The 14,983-nt window shown below is 35.1% G+C and overlaps 1 protein-coding gene across 1 annotated transcript in view; it reads left to right on the forward strand.

Moving 5' to 3' along the window:
- TRIO (trio Rho guanine nucleotide exchange factor) overlaps positions 1-14,983 on the forward strand; it is a 515,315-nt gene that overhangs the window by 375,279 nt on the left and 125,053 nt on the right. The window contains exons 28-31 of the mRNA XM_044665522.1: positions 3,650-3,742; positions 5,786-5,897; positions 9,318-9,508; positions 11,706-11,807. Coding sequence (XP_044521457.1) covers positions 3,650-3,742; positions 5,786-5,897; positions 9,318-9,508; positions 11,706-11,807 — 498 coding nt within the window. The remainder of the gene's footprint in view (positions 1-3,649; positions 3,743-5,785; positions 5,898-9,317; positions 9,509-11,705; positions 11,808-14,983) is intronic.

Below are 14,983 nucleotides of genomic sequence, written 5' to 3' on the forward strand. Positions count from 1 at the left end.
TGACTTTCTCAACACCTAGAAAATGTGACACATTTTGAGTTGTTAGCCAAAGATGTGCCACTGGGAATTAAAAGACAGGCTTATTTGAATTTGACTTATAATAGTCCATCTGATGTGTGACTAAACTACAGGCATAGTAGTTAGGGAATAAAGAAACTCGATTTATTATACATCTTTACATTTGTGCTTGTACTGAGAACATGGTAATAATCTCTCCTTTACCTTTCATCTTTAGGATAAGCTCCTTAATCTTTAGGATCTTGACAGGATTTAAATGTGGGCCTTCCAATAAATGGCCTCTTCATGTTCCTTCAGAAGCTATGAAATCTTTGAGTTTTTATTATCTTTGCAGCCAATGATAACACATTGCTTTTATCAATTCTAAATCCACTAGAAGCTTAATGTCATTTTTGTCTTTGTGTGAGAGCTTTAATGGTTCACATGAACTAAGGTCTCTTCAAGGGTATATTGAACACAAAGACTCAGTATATAAAAGGAAGGGTTATTTTTTAAAGCTTAAGCTATGGTAACATGTTATATTTAAAATTTGAAGGACAAAGAAATCTAGAAACTTCTGTTATTCATGGAATTTAAAAATAAACTTATGAATGTATGTTATAGCTTTTATCAATTATATTGTTAATATTTCTGATGGAAACTTATAAAAGATAATTTTTTATTGTCTCTCCCTCCCTTTTCAAGCTTGTTGTGTTTCCTTTAGATCATACTACATAGGGGATGATGTACCCCTGACCAGTGAGAGGTTTATAATGAATTTATGAGTCTGTCTCAATAAGCATTTGCCTTTGTGATAGGTTTTAACAAAAACATATTCCACACAGAATGAGAATTAAATAAAAAAGAAAGACTTCTATTAATTCACATTTGAGAGCATGTTCTTTGCTTGTGGATAGATGCAGTTCTCCTGTCTCATCTGTCCTAATTAATCCTAATTGCAAAAGTCTCACTGAGCTTAATTTATGTTAACTATGTTCTGTGATCAGTGTTCATATCCAAAGGAGGGATATTCAATGCATTTTAAAAATGTAAGTGACTATTCATATAAACCTTAAAGTTAAAGAACAGAGTGAATCTTTAATAGAAGGTTTAAGATAATTCAACAGTCAGGAGACTGGCTCATTTTAAAGATTCTTTTTAGGACATACCAACCATCAGACATTGTTGCCATTTTCTTCTTTCTCCCACCACCTATAAAATGGGACATTTCTTTGGAAGAAAAATAAGTGAAGCATTTTTGGTACTAATACGTCATTTCTTTCATTTTGTTGAGGAAAATTCGATCCTCATAAAATAAAGAGTAACAGACCAAGTAGAGAGGTACTGTGCATAGTGGATAGAGCACTCACAAAACTTGGGTCCAAATTCCTTTTTATTAGCTGTGTAGCCCTAGACCAATCACTTAACCAGACTGAACTTTAGATTCCTTATTTATAAAATGAATATAATAATCCCAGCTACTTCATAGAGTTGTGAAGGTCAGACAAGGCAATATATTATAAAGCAGTCTAGGAAATGCAAAATATTCTTGACATGCGAGATATTATTATTAAATAGGAGAAAGAGCTAAATACCAAGAGTTAAAAGATACACATTCTAATTCCCAGATATTCTACTAACTAGTTATATGGTCTTTGGTCATTTTTGTCCAAGAATTCTTGGGCAAATCATTCCGTGTTATCATGGGTAAAATGAAGGAATAAAACTAGGCAATTGCTAAGGTTCCTTCAGCTCTAAAGCTTTCAATTCTGTGACTGAGTCACAAATATGAGAAGAGCTATTTCTTGAGTAGTCTAGTCTTGCCAGAGACTTACTACCGTCATGACTTTTAAGGACATTTTAAGAAAAGCAGAACATTTTTATTGGTTTTTCAAAACTTCCTTTATAACTGAGTATATTCATAAAATAAACTAAATGTGAGAAAATCATTTAAGAGTCATCATGACTTAATGAATAGAAAGCCAGCCTTGGAGCTAGGAAGATGGGTTCATGTATCACCTCTGATACAATATAGTTGTATGACTGACCAAGTCACATGATCTCTCAGCTCTCCTTAGCCAGAAGTGTCAAACACGTGACCCATTGACCTCATGTGACCTGCCACATTCCCAAGCACAACCTTAATCACATAAAAATGTAATTAGGAAATATTTAACAAAAGAAAAAAATTACCACAAAACAGATAATAATGCATTTTAAAACCAAGTCAGTATGTGACCCAAAAGGATCTTATATATGGTTTAGTCATGTTCATTATATTTAATTTTAACCCTCCTGCTCTAGTAAGTCAAAGAGATAGTGCCAGCCAGTATCGGTACAATGGTTTTCTCATCGGGGAGGTTCCCTATACCAATGAAGTCATGGAGCCAGGCCCTATCCTTATGATCTATCCCTGGTGTGATGATGTTTTTTATGTCTACATTTGAATAAATTTATTCATTTATACATTATTTTAAATTCCTCTGTTTTTGAAACATTAATATATGAACATCTTAATAATTATCATTTAGAAATTCAGCTAAGAACTGAAATGACTAAGGAAAGAACAACTTCAGGCTTTTCATTTATCCCACCTAATCTGTATCATTTAACTGAAGAAGTTCATTTTTTATTGTGTACATTATTTTATCAACCTAGCTATCCCACTTCTGAAAATCTTGGCTATTGGATGGTTTTAGCATCTTTCTGCTATTTAACAAAAATACCTCACATGTCAAAAGCAGTTTACATTTTCCAAAGTGCTTTATAGTACACATTCTCTCAAATTCAACCCCCACAACACTATAAAGTAGCTGATATAATTAGTTCTCTCCCTGGTGACTTTAGAACAGCAATCACTTTTCAAGTCATTCTTTCGTATCTCTGAGCAAACTACTTGATTAATCACAAGCAAATATATACTTCGCGTTGGTTTTGTTTAAATAGATATCCTCATAAATATACATGCAGTCTTGTAAAATATTCTTAAATGTTCAAATGTGGCTTTAATGTTTAATCTGAGAGGTAGGAATTAGTGTAGAAACAATCAGAAAGGTCAATTTTCTACATATATAGCTACAATTGGGAGAAGAGTGGAAAACTTTAATAAAATTATAATTTATGCCACTAAAATTAAGCGTATGAGGAAAAGAAAGCAAGCTTATAAATTAGATTGAAAACTGAGCTGGTGAATGTTGAAAAATCAAGCAAATAGGCAAATCTGAGAGCCCCAAGTTGAAGGTTCTGAATATTCATGTGACAGCATAGAAAGAAGAGCCACCTGAGAATCTCTTATTATATTCAAATGGTCATAGTGTTAGTTAGAGCACTAATATATGGGGATAGTCAGACTGAGAAATTAAATTCTGTTCATGAGAAATGCATCAGAAAAACTTTCACTTTAGTCATATTATCTTTGAATATAGAGATCTCTTAGGGGTGTGTGTGTGTGTGTGTGTGTGTGTGTGTGTGTGTGGTTATGTCACTGAAAAGTGGTCTGTATTCTCAAGTTACTGTATGAATGAGTGAATATAACTGAAAAATCTCTTCCCATTATACATATACCCAGAAATATAATAATTGGTGATTTATGGTGCAAAAATCAATTTTCTCCCTCACTAAACATGTTCAAAATCTTCTTGTTTTTTTACAGGAGATACAACAACGGCATGGACTAGCCAATTCCATTTCTTCTTACCTTATTAAGCCTGTCCAGCGAATAACAAAATATCAGCTCCTTTTAAAAGTATGTATAATGATATTTTGGGTACTAGACTTTTCTGAACTCTATATTAGAAGGCAAAATGCCCTCCTAATAGCTTGAAATTCTTCATCAGCTTATATGTAGCTTGTATGCTAGAACAAAATACATAACTTAAAATGTATTAATTTTATACTATATTAAGTTGATTATGAATTCTGAGAAAAAATATTGAATAAATGACTATACTAGGCCCAACCCTCAGAATCCCACAATATGATTTTAGCTTCTCGTTGCAAGAGGTGTGGACTGAGGTTAAGAAAATGGAGGCGAGGTAAAGAGACTGAAATATCTTGGGGCTTTCTGGGGAAAAGGAAGAAAGAAACAGCTAAATCTGTATGTATAATCTGTCCATCAGGCTTTGGTGATTCTGTTTTATATAGAAAAATGGTAGTAGTTTTATGTCTCTTTATATGTTTTTCCTATAAATGATATTTCATATAAGCTCTCAGCTTTTTTTAATCTTAAAATTAATTTTATGCTCATTAATGTTTCAGCAAGGTAATACTTTCAAAGTATTTAAATTTCTAATGAGGAGGGCTTGTCAATAACATTAGTTTCATTGAACTGCCTTTTAAAGCTGTTTTTCATTATATTATGTAAAATATTGTATACATGCCGTTTGGTTTAGAATAATCTTGTTTTTCATTATAATTATATAACTTTTCTCAGGGCCTTCCTATATTGTCTTAAAAACTTAATAAAACCTTGATCAGGAATCAAGAAACCTCAGTTCAAATTCTGTTTCTGTTTCTATTCTTTCAAAAGTTATGTCATTTGATTCATCTTGCCCTCAGTTTCCACATCTATAAAATAATATTGGTGGATTGGATGATTTTTAAAGACCCTTCCCGCTTTTAATTCCATAGCCCTAGTGTGGATCTGGAAGTATTGTACCAAGTGTTGCATTCTGCCTCATCTTCATGTCCATCTCTTGAGATCATCCTTAACTATAATAATTCTGAAAGTACTTTTATTTATTAATGATGGTGGTGGCAGTGGTGGTGTTGATACTACTGATAATGGTGGTGATGCTGGTGGTGGCAATGGCATCATAGTGTAATGCTGTCGCCTCATTTCATATTCCCCTCCAACATATAGAGTCAATGTATTCCCTAGGTAGTTCTGCCAGAGTATGTCACAGAGAAAGGTACAGATCCTCATCAACAACAAAAGTCTCTATACTAGTGAAATAAATCACAAGTCTGGTAAATAACAACAGCAACAACCATAATAGTAGTGGAGATGATGAACTAATAACATATCTGTGAAATTAACAGAATATGGATTGCTATTATTTTATTATCTACTCTGTAATATGATGTTCCCAAAGGAAAATCTGAAATGTGATTTCACAAGTCTCCCAAGGAAAACAATATTTTAAACCTTGAATTTTTCTTATTTTTTTTTTAAAAAGCAAATATAACACAATCGAAAGAAAATTACCATGACTTTGGAAAGTCTTGCAATGTTAATATTCTTGGAGCATCTTGATGAAAATTCTAAATCCACAGTCATGATTTTACTGGTATTGAGAACTACCAGTCAACTAACTCCCTTTCCTAACTCACATCTACAGCTAATCTGCAACTTTTAGTCTTAAAGAGTTTTCTGGAACACAGAGTGGTTAAGTGACTTTTTTAGGGTCCCATGGCCAATAGAGGTCAGACATAATATTTTTTACGATATCGTATGCATTATTTGAAATGATATTGCTTGCCTTTTCAGTGGATGGGAAGGAACAAGAAGGGAGAGAATTCAGAACTCAAAAGGTGTATTTCACTAGCACTAAAATAAATAAATAATAAATTTGTTAGGTGGGGAATTAAAAAGTATTTTTTTATCCTGAGGTAAGCTCTCTATCCACCATCCTGTTCTTTGGCTTTCCACATACTTTTTTGATTCAATGAATACAAACTTTGCTGTCAAAGCATTTTGTGGGCAATCTTCCTGTATTTTATTTTTAATGTTCTTTCCTTGAACCTGTCTATAGATCCATATCAGTTCATGTGTATTGGTCTTCTATAGGAGCTGCTCACCTGCTGTGAAGAAGGCAAAGGAGAGATTAAGGATGGCCTCGAGGTGATGCTCAGTGTGCCAAAGCGAGCCAATGACGCCATGCACCTTAGCATGCTTGAAGGTGAGAAGGCAGTATTATCATGAAGTTGGTTGGGGATATGTTTATATAAGTCATCTGGAAATTAATGTCTTCAGTTATTAGAAATCTGGAGCTATTATTTATCACTATGGCTAACTTTTAGTTCTGTGGTTTTATTGGTGTTCTGTTTTTAGCTCATTTTGCTTTTTGCTCTTTTTACAATTTTAAGTTGGTCAGAATTTTGGGGTTGTCTGGTCCAGTACTATAGGAATCCCCTCCACTCTCCTTTCTGCCCAATCTCTCTTCCTCTGATTGAACATTTTGCTTAAAGATAGCCAACTTTTAAACTTTTGTTAAGTCTACGGTCATGTCAGAGATGGGCAAGGTGATCCTGCTGGGTCTCTGATGCTTGGCCTGAGAGTGGAGGACAAAGGGCTTCCCTCCTTGTGTGCTGCTGTGGTGGCACAGGAGCCTGTGGGGTCATCTCCACTTGGAGTGTCTATAAGTCTGAAAGACCCGCCGTGTCTCTTCATTTGGCTCCTTTCAGAAACAGATCAAGAAGCTGGGAAACAATATGGGAGTTTGTTTTGCTTGTCTGTGCTTATTTGTAATAAAAGTTAGCCTTTTCTTTTTCCTCCAGTGGGAGGAAGGAAAAAATAAATACTTGATAATTGGGGAAAAAATTAATAAAAGGCATCTCAGCCAGTAACCATGTAAACCTGTCCTATATAGGGAAACATCTCTAATGAAAAATACAGGGGAAAAAGTCTTGGGAAATCATATTTATTACTACTTCTCACCCTGCCTTGACCATAAATGTAATACTTTGTAATGTGAACATGAGTGGTGACCCCTGATAGAAGCCTGTGATTAAGCAACACATTCTCCAGCTAACAATTTTGTTAAATTTCACAAAAAAAGATTCATAATTTCTTATGACATTGTTATAAAGACAGGACCTTTGATTTCACAAGAAAGGAAATTCCTAGGTGAGGAAATTCCCTCTTCCATGTAAGCTGACACCTTCCTTGAAATTGATAGCCTTAAAGAATTGCCTAGAGACCTAAGAAGCTAAGTGAGCTGCCCAGGGTCCCACAGCTACTGTGTCCATGGTGCTTAGGCTTCTGGCAATAAAGGCTCCCTCTAGCCCTTGTGCCAGGCTGCCTCGTGTCTTCTCAGGTTCCCAAATCCATAGAAAACTAAATTCTCCAATGCTATTTCTATAGTACTTTATTTAATAAATTATAATAAACAACAAAGCTTCCATTTCTTCTAATACATGCTTCTGTCTTGAAAACAAGTTAATCGGGACAGTGAGGTGGCTCAGTGGATAGAACACCAGACCTGGAGTTGGGAAGACCTGAGTTCAAATCTGGCCTCAGACACTTCCTAGCTGTGTGATCCTGGGCAAGTCACCTAATCCCATTTACTTAGCCCTTGCTCTTCTGTCTTAAAGAGTTGTTACTATAACAGAAAGTAAGGGTTAAAAAAAAATTAATGTAAACCAGTGTATTTTAATGTCTCCCTTTAAACATATGCCTTAATATGGGAATAAAAGCATGAAGTATTAGATTTAACTGTGTAAATGAATACAATAACCAGTTCCATTGTGTATAACGAGTTTCACATCTTAGAGAATGCCTCATAACAACAGGCCATCAAATAACAGGTTACAATCAGTTCTCTGTGATGAATAATCCTGAAAAACAAATGTTTTCTCTAGTCCTTACCAACAATGTCATTGTTAACAAGAAACATTTTATTAAGGATGTGCTTTTTTGTAAGACAATACTAGACAGTATGGCTATAAAGCTGCATAGAGACTCATCCCTGTCCTCAAGGTGCTTATATTTTGGTTGTGTGTGGATTAAGAATTTAAGTGAGTGTTCAGGGCCACATCTGACACGCCAGATGAGTAGTACTAGTACCGAGGCCACCTTTCAGGGGAGGGAGTCACCCCACAGGACTGGAGCAGTTGAGAAGTTATAGCTTAATAACTTAGGATAAATAACTCAATGATCCACATTTTAATAACAGGGTAGGATTTCAACAAGTATGGAAGTGAGCAGAAAGAACTCTAGGCAGAGCTACAACTTTGCAGTGACTGACGAACAGAATTTTATGTGCGAGCAACACTGACAAGACAGAACCTTTTGCAAAAGGATTCTTTAGGGGGAGTAGTTGGAGAAAAGTCAAGTAAATTCAATTCAGTTCCAGCAACATTTAGTAGTTCCCCCTTTGTGTCAGGTGAGGCATTGGCACTGCAAAGACCCCCAAAATCGTCTCCCCCTCAAGGAAATGCTATTCTGGTGTGTGGGTGGTGGGGCGGTGAGAGGCATACAGTGGTTGGGCAGGTATATGGTGGGTATGAAATAAGTGAAGGGGGATCATTTCAGAGGGAAGAAAACACTCACAAGAGATGTTTCCTGAAACACTTTAAATTCCAGGCTATAAAACTTGTTCCTGTAGACAGCAGAAAGCTATTAAAGAATTTTGAGCTGGGGAATAATGTTTTAGGAAGACAGACGTCCTTTCCATACAGTACCGTCTGGGATTGGGGATGGGGCACTAAGAGCCAAGGATGGGGGATTAACATCCAACAAACCTCCTAAGAGGGGAAAACTCCACATAGGAGGTGCATATAAAGAGAAAACATTTCTCCCGAAGGATTATTAACTTTAGTGACATGTGTATGTTAGAGCTAACTTAGTAGAAAAACACAGTTAGCCTTCCTAATCAAGATTGTCTTCTGCAATGCAGAGCCAGTAAAACTTTCTCCAAACGCATTTGTTTCCTATGGAGTGTTATTCATATTTCTAAGCTAGATAGGAAGTAAACTGGAGCTGGAAGTAGGAAGATAATTAAGGAGTTATTGCCTCCCAAAACAGAAGCCTTTATCCTCTGACATCATTTTATTGGTTCAATGAAAATATAATTTTAAGCAAAAAGAAATGGAGAGGTGGGAGAGGGAGGGGAAAGGGGAGAAAGAGGAAAAAATGAGAAAAGGAGGAGAAAGGGAGGAACAAAGAAGGGAAGAAAGGAATGAACCACTATGCAAATAATAATAATACGAATAAATAAATAAATAATGTGAAAAATGAGTTTGGTATTCTACAAGTATTACCTCAGTTTCTCCTAACAGCAACCCTAGAAATTTAGAGGCTGTTATTTTCCAGTTAAGAAACTGAGGCCCAGAGAGGTTCAGTGATTTGCCTGAGTTCACACAGCTAGTAAGTGTCTAAGGCCACATATGAACTCTGGTCTTTCCAACTCCAGGCCAGCATTCTATCCACTACACTACCTAGCTTTTATTCTAACAAGGAATATAAGGTAGTTTGGGAAAAAACTTTGGCAGCTGTTGTATTCATTACAAGTCTTTAAATAATCATTTTTTAAACTTTTGTTTGTTATCTCTTATGTTCCCTTTCTGATTCTTTTGTCTTTTCCCCCCTCATTTTTCAGGGTTTGATGAGAATATTGAATCTCAGGGAGAACTTATCCTTCAGGAATCCTTCCAAGTCTGGGACCCAAAAACTTTAATTCGAAAGGGTCGGGAGAGGCATCTCTTCCTTTTTGAGATGTCCTTAGTGTTCAGTAAAGAGGTGAAAGATTCCAGTGGAAGAAGCAAGTACCTTTATAAAAGCAAACTCTTTGTAAGTATGACTCCACAGAGTGCTAATCTTGAAGCTGAAATATAGATGTTATATGTTATCAGAAGTAAAGAATACAAAACTATTTTTGTCAGTTTAATTTTTCAAATATTCTTAAATTTTAAACCATCTTTTAAAAATTGTTTTCACATTCCCCCTCTTCTGCAATTTTCTGGTACTATCTGGCTCACTAGAGGGCTCTCATATACAATTTTATTAAAACTTAAGACATAGCAAACATGTTAGAAACAGTGCTCAGATAATTTTACTAAGGTCAAGGCCATCTAGTTGAGACCCTTCTTTTTATAAATGAGGAAACTAAGAGTCAGGGAGTTTTAAATGTCTTTCCTATAGTCACACAGGTAAGAAGCTTCAGAGGTAGGATGAACCTTGGTTTTCTAATGCCAGAGTCAATGCTTTGTCCACCCTAGAAATTATTTTTTCTGAGTTTAAACCATTTTCTGCTCCATGTCATATTTAACATGATATATCAAATAAGAAATATGCCTCTATGATGATTTTTTTCCATGTTGATTTACTTTTCTGTAATTAACAGAAAAAAAATTGACTGACTAAAAGCCTCATTGTGGAATTTTACTCAGTATATATCTTCATTAGATGCATATGATACCCTTTCTTCTTAGAAGCTGAATGTTAGGAATAAAAATAATGATAGCTATCATCAATAGGACATTTAAAAATTTTTACCTCTCTTTTAACCATATTTCTGCTTTCTTGGAAATACCTGTGGTCCATGATAAATTCCAACTCTTTTTTACTTCCTGGATCATTTACGTTGAAATCTACATATAATTGCTCTGGGGACTGGAAGAAAATGGTCATTTTATTCATTGATTCTTTAAGAGAAAGAACAGAGAATCAAATTTGGTTTCATTTTTCATCTCGTCCTAAGGTCTCTAAGGCTGGTTTACATATCTTGGTAAAATATTTGAAATTTTGGCAAATCAAATCACTATTATACATTTAAAAGATGATAATTTTATATTTCTATATATGTGTATGTACATATCCATTTATATATACATAAGTATTTCTCAGAATCACTGAACAATAAAATAGTTCTTAATATGTCTGAGTTATCTTAGTGACATTCAGAGTCAAACATTCTGCCAGCTCCAAGCTTAAATTAATCATTTTTGTATTGTTTCTTCATGCTTATCCTTTTTGGCATTGTCAATTTGCAGAATAACTTACATCATTTTAGATCACATTCCAACTGGAAAAGAAAAAGCAACTTTGCTGAGTAGTAATTCACTTTGAGTTCCTTGGCTTTCAAACAGCCTCTTGAGACTAAGCTAATATGTTTTAGAAGCCAATACATCTTCATTTAATTTATCTTGTATTTTAGGATTCCCTCAGAGTTCACCTCCAGGACTGTGGATTGTGACTCACTTCCTTTTGCTGGGGGAGGGAGGGAGGATATTATATGGGTTAACTTGTTTAGAAGGGAGAGAAAAATACTGAAAAGTTAGCATTCCAAGTACAAACTTGCCTAGTTAATCTACAATCTACAGGTGAAAACATAAACCTTAAAATGGCTGCCGAAATACAGATGGTGAGTTATCTCAAGATTAGATAATCCTTTAATTCTAGCTTTAGCTAGAATTTTGCTGGAACAGCACAGAGCTATAACTCTATTATATAAATAAAAATATTTATGATATTTTTACCTTTTAAAAATTATTTTCATTAATCCTAAAAATGCAAATTGGTTAAAATGCATTAAAGATCAGGAAAAAACTGTCCTGTTCTGTTTTTTGAGGTTCATCTATAATTTTTCAGATCATTTAACTTTTTTTCTCTGTTCTTAGCATCATTTTAACTATTTCATGAATTTTCAGCAACTCTCCCTGAACTGGTCAGAAGAAATTAAAGAAAATGAAATTAGAATTAGTTAATTTAGGTACTTTTTAAACTACCCTAGTAAATAATTTGGTGAAAGAGAATGTTAAAATCTTCAGCTGAAATAGGAAGCTTTTCTGGTTTTTAATTTACTTATGTCATTATTGTTTATCATATTGATCCTAAGAGAATTAGTAGGTACTTTCTCTATTGGTGAAAATTGTAACTCCTCCATTTGCCACCAATCTCAACTCTGGACTCATCTTTAAATCTTGCTGCAGTTTTGTTTGTTTTAAGTCACAATATAAATTGTTACTGTACCTATTTTTTTTCCCAGACCTCAGAACTGGGTGTTACAGAACACGTTGAAGGAGATCCTTGCAAATTTGCACTGTGGGTAGGAAGGACCCCAACTTCTGATAATAAAATCGTCTTAAAGGTATGCCTGTCTGGCATCTTAAAAAACATCTTGTCTACTATGTAACTGCAAAGCTAATTATGGTGTAACTTTTTCAAGAAATTTATAACATAAGTGGGAAGAAGAGCCTACATAAGATAATGCAATGAATGCCAAAGAGAACTAGACAGTGTGCTAAAAGAAATTTCATTTTATTTGGTACTCAGGATAGGGAAGGCTTAATGGGAGAGTTGGCAGCTAAAGTGACCTTTAAAGGAGAGGGAGAGGCTTAACAATGGGGGAGGTTCTCTTCTGATTACTGTACTTCAGGGGATGGTGTGAGCAAGGGGTGAGAATGGGATGAGAACATGAAATGGCAATGAGGCCAATGTAGCTCAGACATAGAGAATGTCAAGGGCAGGCGTTAAAAAACAAAGGGGAAGCCAGATTGGGGAGAACCCCAAATTCCAGGTTCATGAATGTATACTTTATTCTCTGGTAAGTGGGGATTGTAAAGAATGATTAAAGAAGGAATAAACAGGAAGGAGGCTCATTTAAGAGGCCATTCTAATAATCTAGGCAAGAAATAATGTGGACCCAAATCAGAGAGATGTTGCACGGGAGAAGGAATGGAAAGGAGTGACTGATTATAAAATGATGGAGATAGAATTGATTTGGCAATTGATTGGACATGAGAGCAGAGAGACTCCCAGGTTCAGAATCTAAGTAACTGGGAGTATGTTTATTCCATTAATGGAGATAGAGAAATCCCTGGGTCAGGTCATGAGGGCAGAGGAAAATGCATATTTTTTGTGTGAAAAACTATATCATAATTATATATAAGCCTTTTAAAAGATTTAAAGGATTTGATTTTTTAAATGACAGTTCTATACTCCTCCAAACATCTCTGGGTTAAGAGAAGGTTTTGTTGCTTGGAAACTGGAAGATAAAATTCCTATATTGGCTAAATACAACTAAAGAACAGCAAAAATATTATATTTCCATTTTCATTTTGGTGGGAAATATTATATTTTCATTTTGGTGGGGGAATGAATTTTGCCAAACTCTTATTTCACCTACCCCAAGACAGACAGAGACAGAGAAGAGAGAGAAGGTTCATTTTATTCCTGTCATTCCTTCAGTGCTGATCCAGTTTACCTGATTTTATAGAAGATCAGAGGAGTTAGATATGGCCTCAGGCTTCAGGCTAACAGGCTAATGAATAGTTTTCTAAATGTTGTCCAAGTTCCCCTGTATGTCTCACTGGTTTGTCCACCATAATAAAAGCTGGTTTTTAAGTGTGCAAAGATTCTTGGTAACTGATGGCATAACAGGGTCTTGACTTTCTCCCTTAAGGTTACTAGGTGCCACAGGGAAGTTGTGTTGTGTGTTTGCTTTCCATTTGCAAAGTGAAGATAACTGTGGAAATGCTTTTTAGGATGTGATATCTAAACTTGCTTGATATTTTTATATGAATTTCTAGGAGATAACATTAAAACATTTTACTCCTCTTAATATACTAGATTTTCCTAGTCTCTTAGTAAAGAGTTATTTAAAGGTGATTCAGGGAAGGGGTGGAGAGGTGTCCTGTTTATTGAGGGGCTACAAAGAATTTTTAAAACATAGATGGAACTGTCTTTTGAGTTGTCTAGAAACACCAAAAGTTAAAGGATGTCTGAGCTTGGGGAAGATGTAGCTATAGATTATTGCAAAGAAATATTAGAAGAAAAGCCAAACGTTTTATGAGACTCCAGTGTATGAATCAGAATTTCTACTATTTCATCTCTGACTTAAAAAAAAAAGTTCTCATATACTCACAAAAATTGTGATTTTAGTTTTTGGTTCTCTCAACTAATTTTCTGTTGAATGGGTTCTTGGAATATGTACTAATTTTATAAGTTTTCAAGTCCCCTGTCTGTGTAAATTATTATTTTACCTAGTTTTGACCAATGACATTGAAGACTGTGTTATATAGTAATGACTATCTGGATAATCACAAAGTCAGTGTGCATATGATAGCTCTGGCACAATGTCATTTACCAATCAGCTAACACATTGCTAAATATTAGGTAAATGTGATCTTCTAAGTTTTTTGAAGTTTATGAGTGTGTGCATTATGGGACCATAAACTTTACAAAGACATATAGCCATAGCAACTTCATGTGCAGAGGCCATCAGGGAACTATTTATATGCATGTGTTAAAACTTATGTAAAGCCCACCCCCTGTTTTCAGTGCTGGGCAGAAAGATATTCCCCTTGAAATGGTCATATGTTCTTGGATTTTAAAAAGGCATCTAGGAAATTTTTCCAGACATCATCACCAAATATGGTCAAGGTGCCTTTAGGATATCATAAAAGATCCATGACACAATTCAAAAGTAAAACTTCCTGCATGTTACAGAGAGTTAACATGGTGAGCATCTTCTGAGAAAGCTTGTATTTGCAGAGGAACTGAATACTTAGTGGGGAATTATTGGCAAGAGTTCTTTCTCGAAGAGACTAAAACAGAATTTACTGAAGAATCTTTGTCATTGAGTTGTTTCAGTTGCATCTGGCTCTTTGTGACCCCATTTTGATGTTTTCTGGGCAAAGATAGTGGAGCGGTTTGCCATTTCCTTCTCCAGCTCATTTTACAGATGAGAAAACTGAGGCAGACAGGGTTAAGTGAGTTGGAGTCGCACAGTGACTCAGAGAGATGTCTTACTGAGTCTAAGCCCAGTGCTCCTTCTGGGCCATTTAGCTTCCCACCATGAATCTAAAAGACTGTTTATCATGAAAAAATCATTGAACCTTTGTTACCTGATTATCCCATAAAAAGAGTTTGGTTTTGTTCATTTTCATAGGCTGGAAACAATGTACCCACCATTGCATCCATTTACCTCCACCTTCAGTGCTAGTATACATAGTATAAAACCAATCATTTGCCTTTCCAATCATTATGTGAAAAATCTTGCCCGGCTCTCCAGTCTAGGCCTCCTTTCCCATAGGACTATATTTCTCCAAAGTTGTTCACCTTTGCACCCTTACTTAGTGTTTTTTTTTTAAATTAAGGTTTTATGATTACTTCTAAATCTAATCTTTAATTCATTGCTTTTAAATAATAGGCATTATAATTTTTCAAGGCATATTTAGCAGTTCTTCTTTTCCTGATTGTTTCCAGTCTCTGCCAAATTGTTTTTTTTTCCCCTAGCCCAGATGATATCTCTTTAACTCCTGA

This window comes from Gracilinanus agilis, chromosome 1 (assembly GCF_016433145.1).
Source record: "Gracilinanus agilis isolate LMUSP501 chromosome 1, AgileGrace, whole genome shotgun sequence".
Lineage (NCBI taxonomy): Eukaryota > Metazoa > Chordata > Mammalia > Didelphimorphia > Didelphidae > Gracilinanus > Gracilinanus agilis.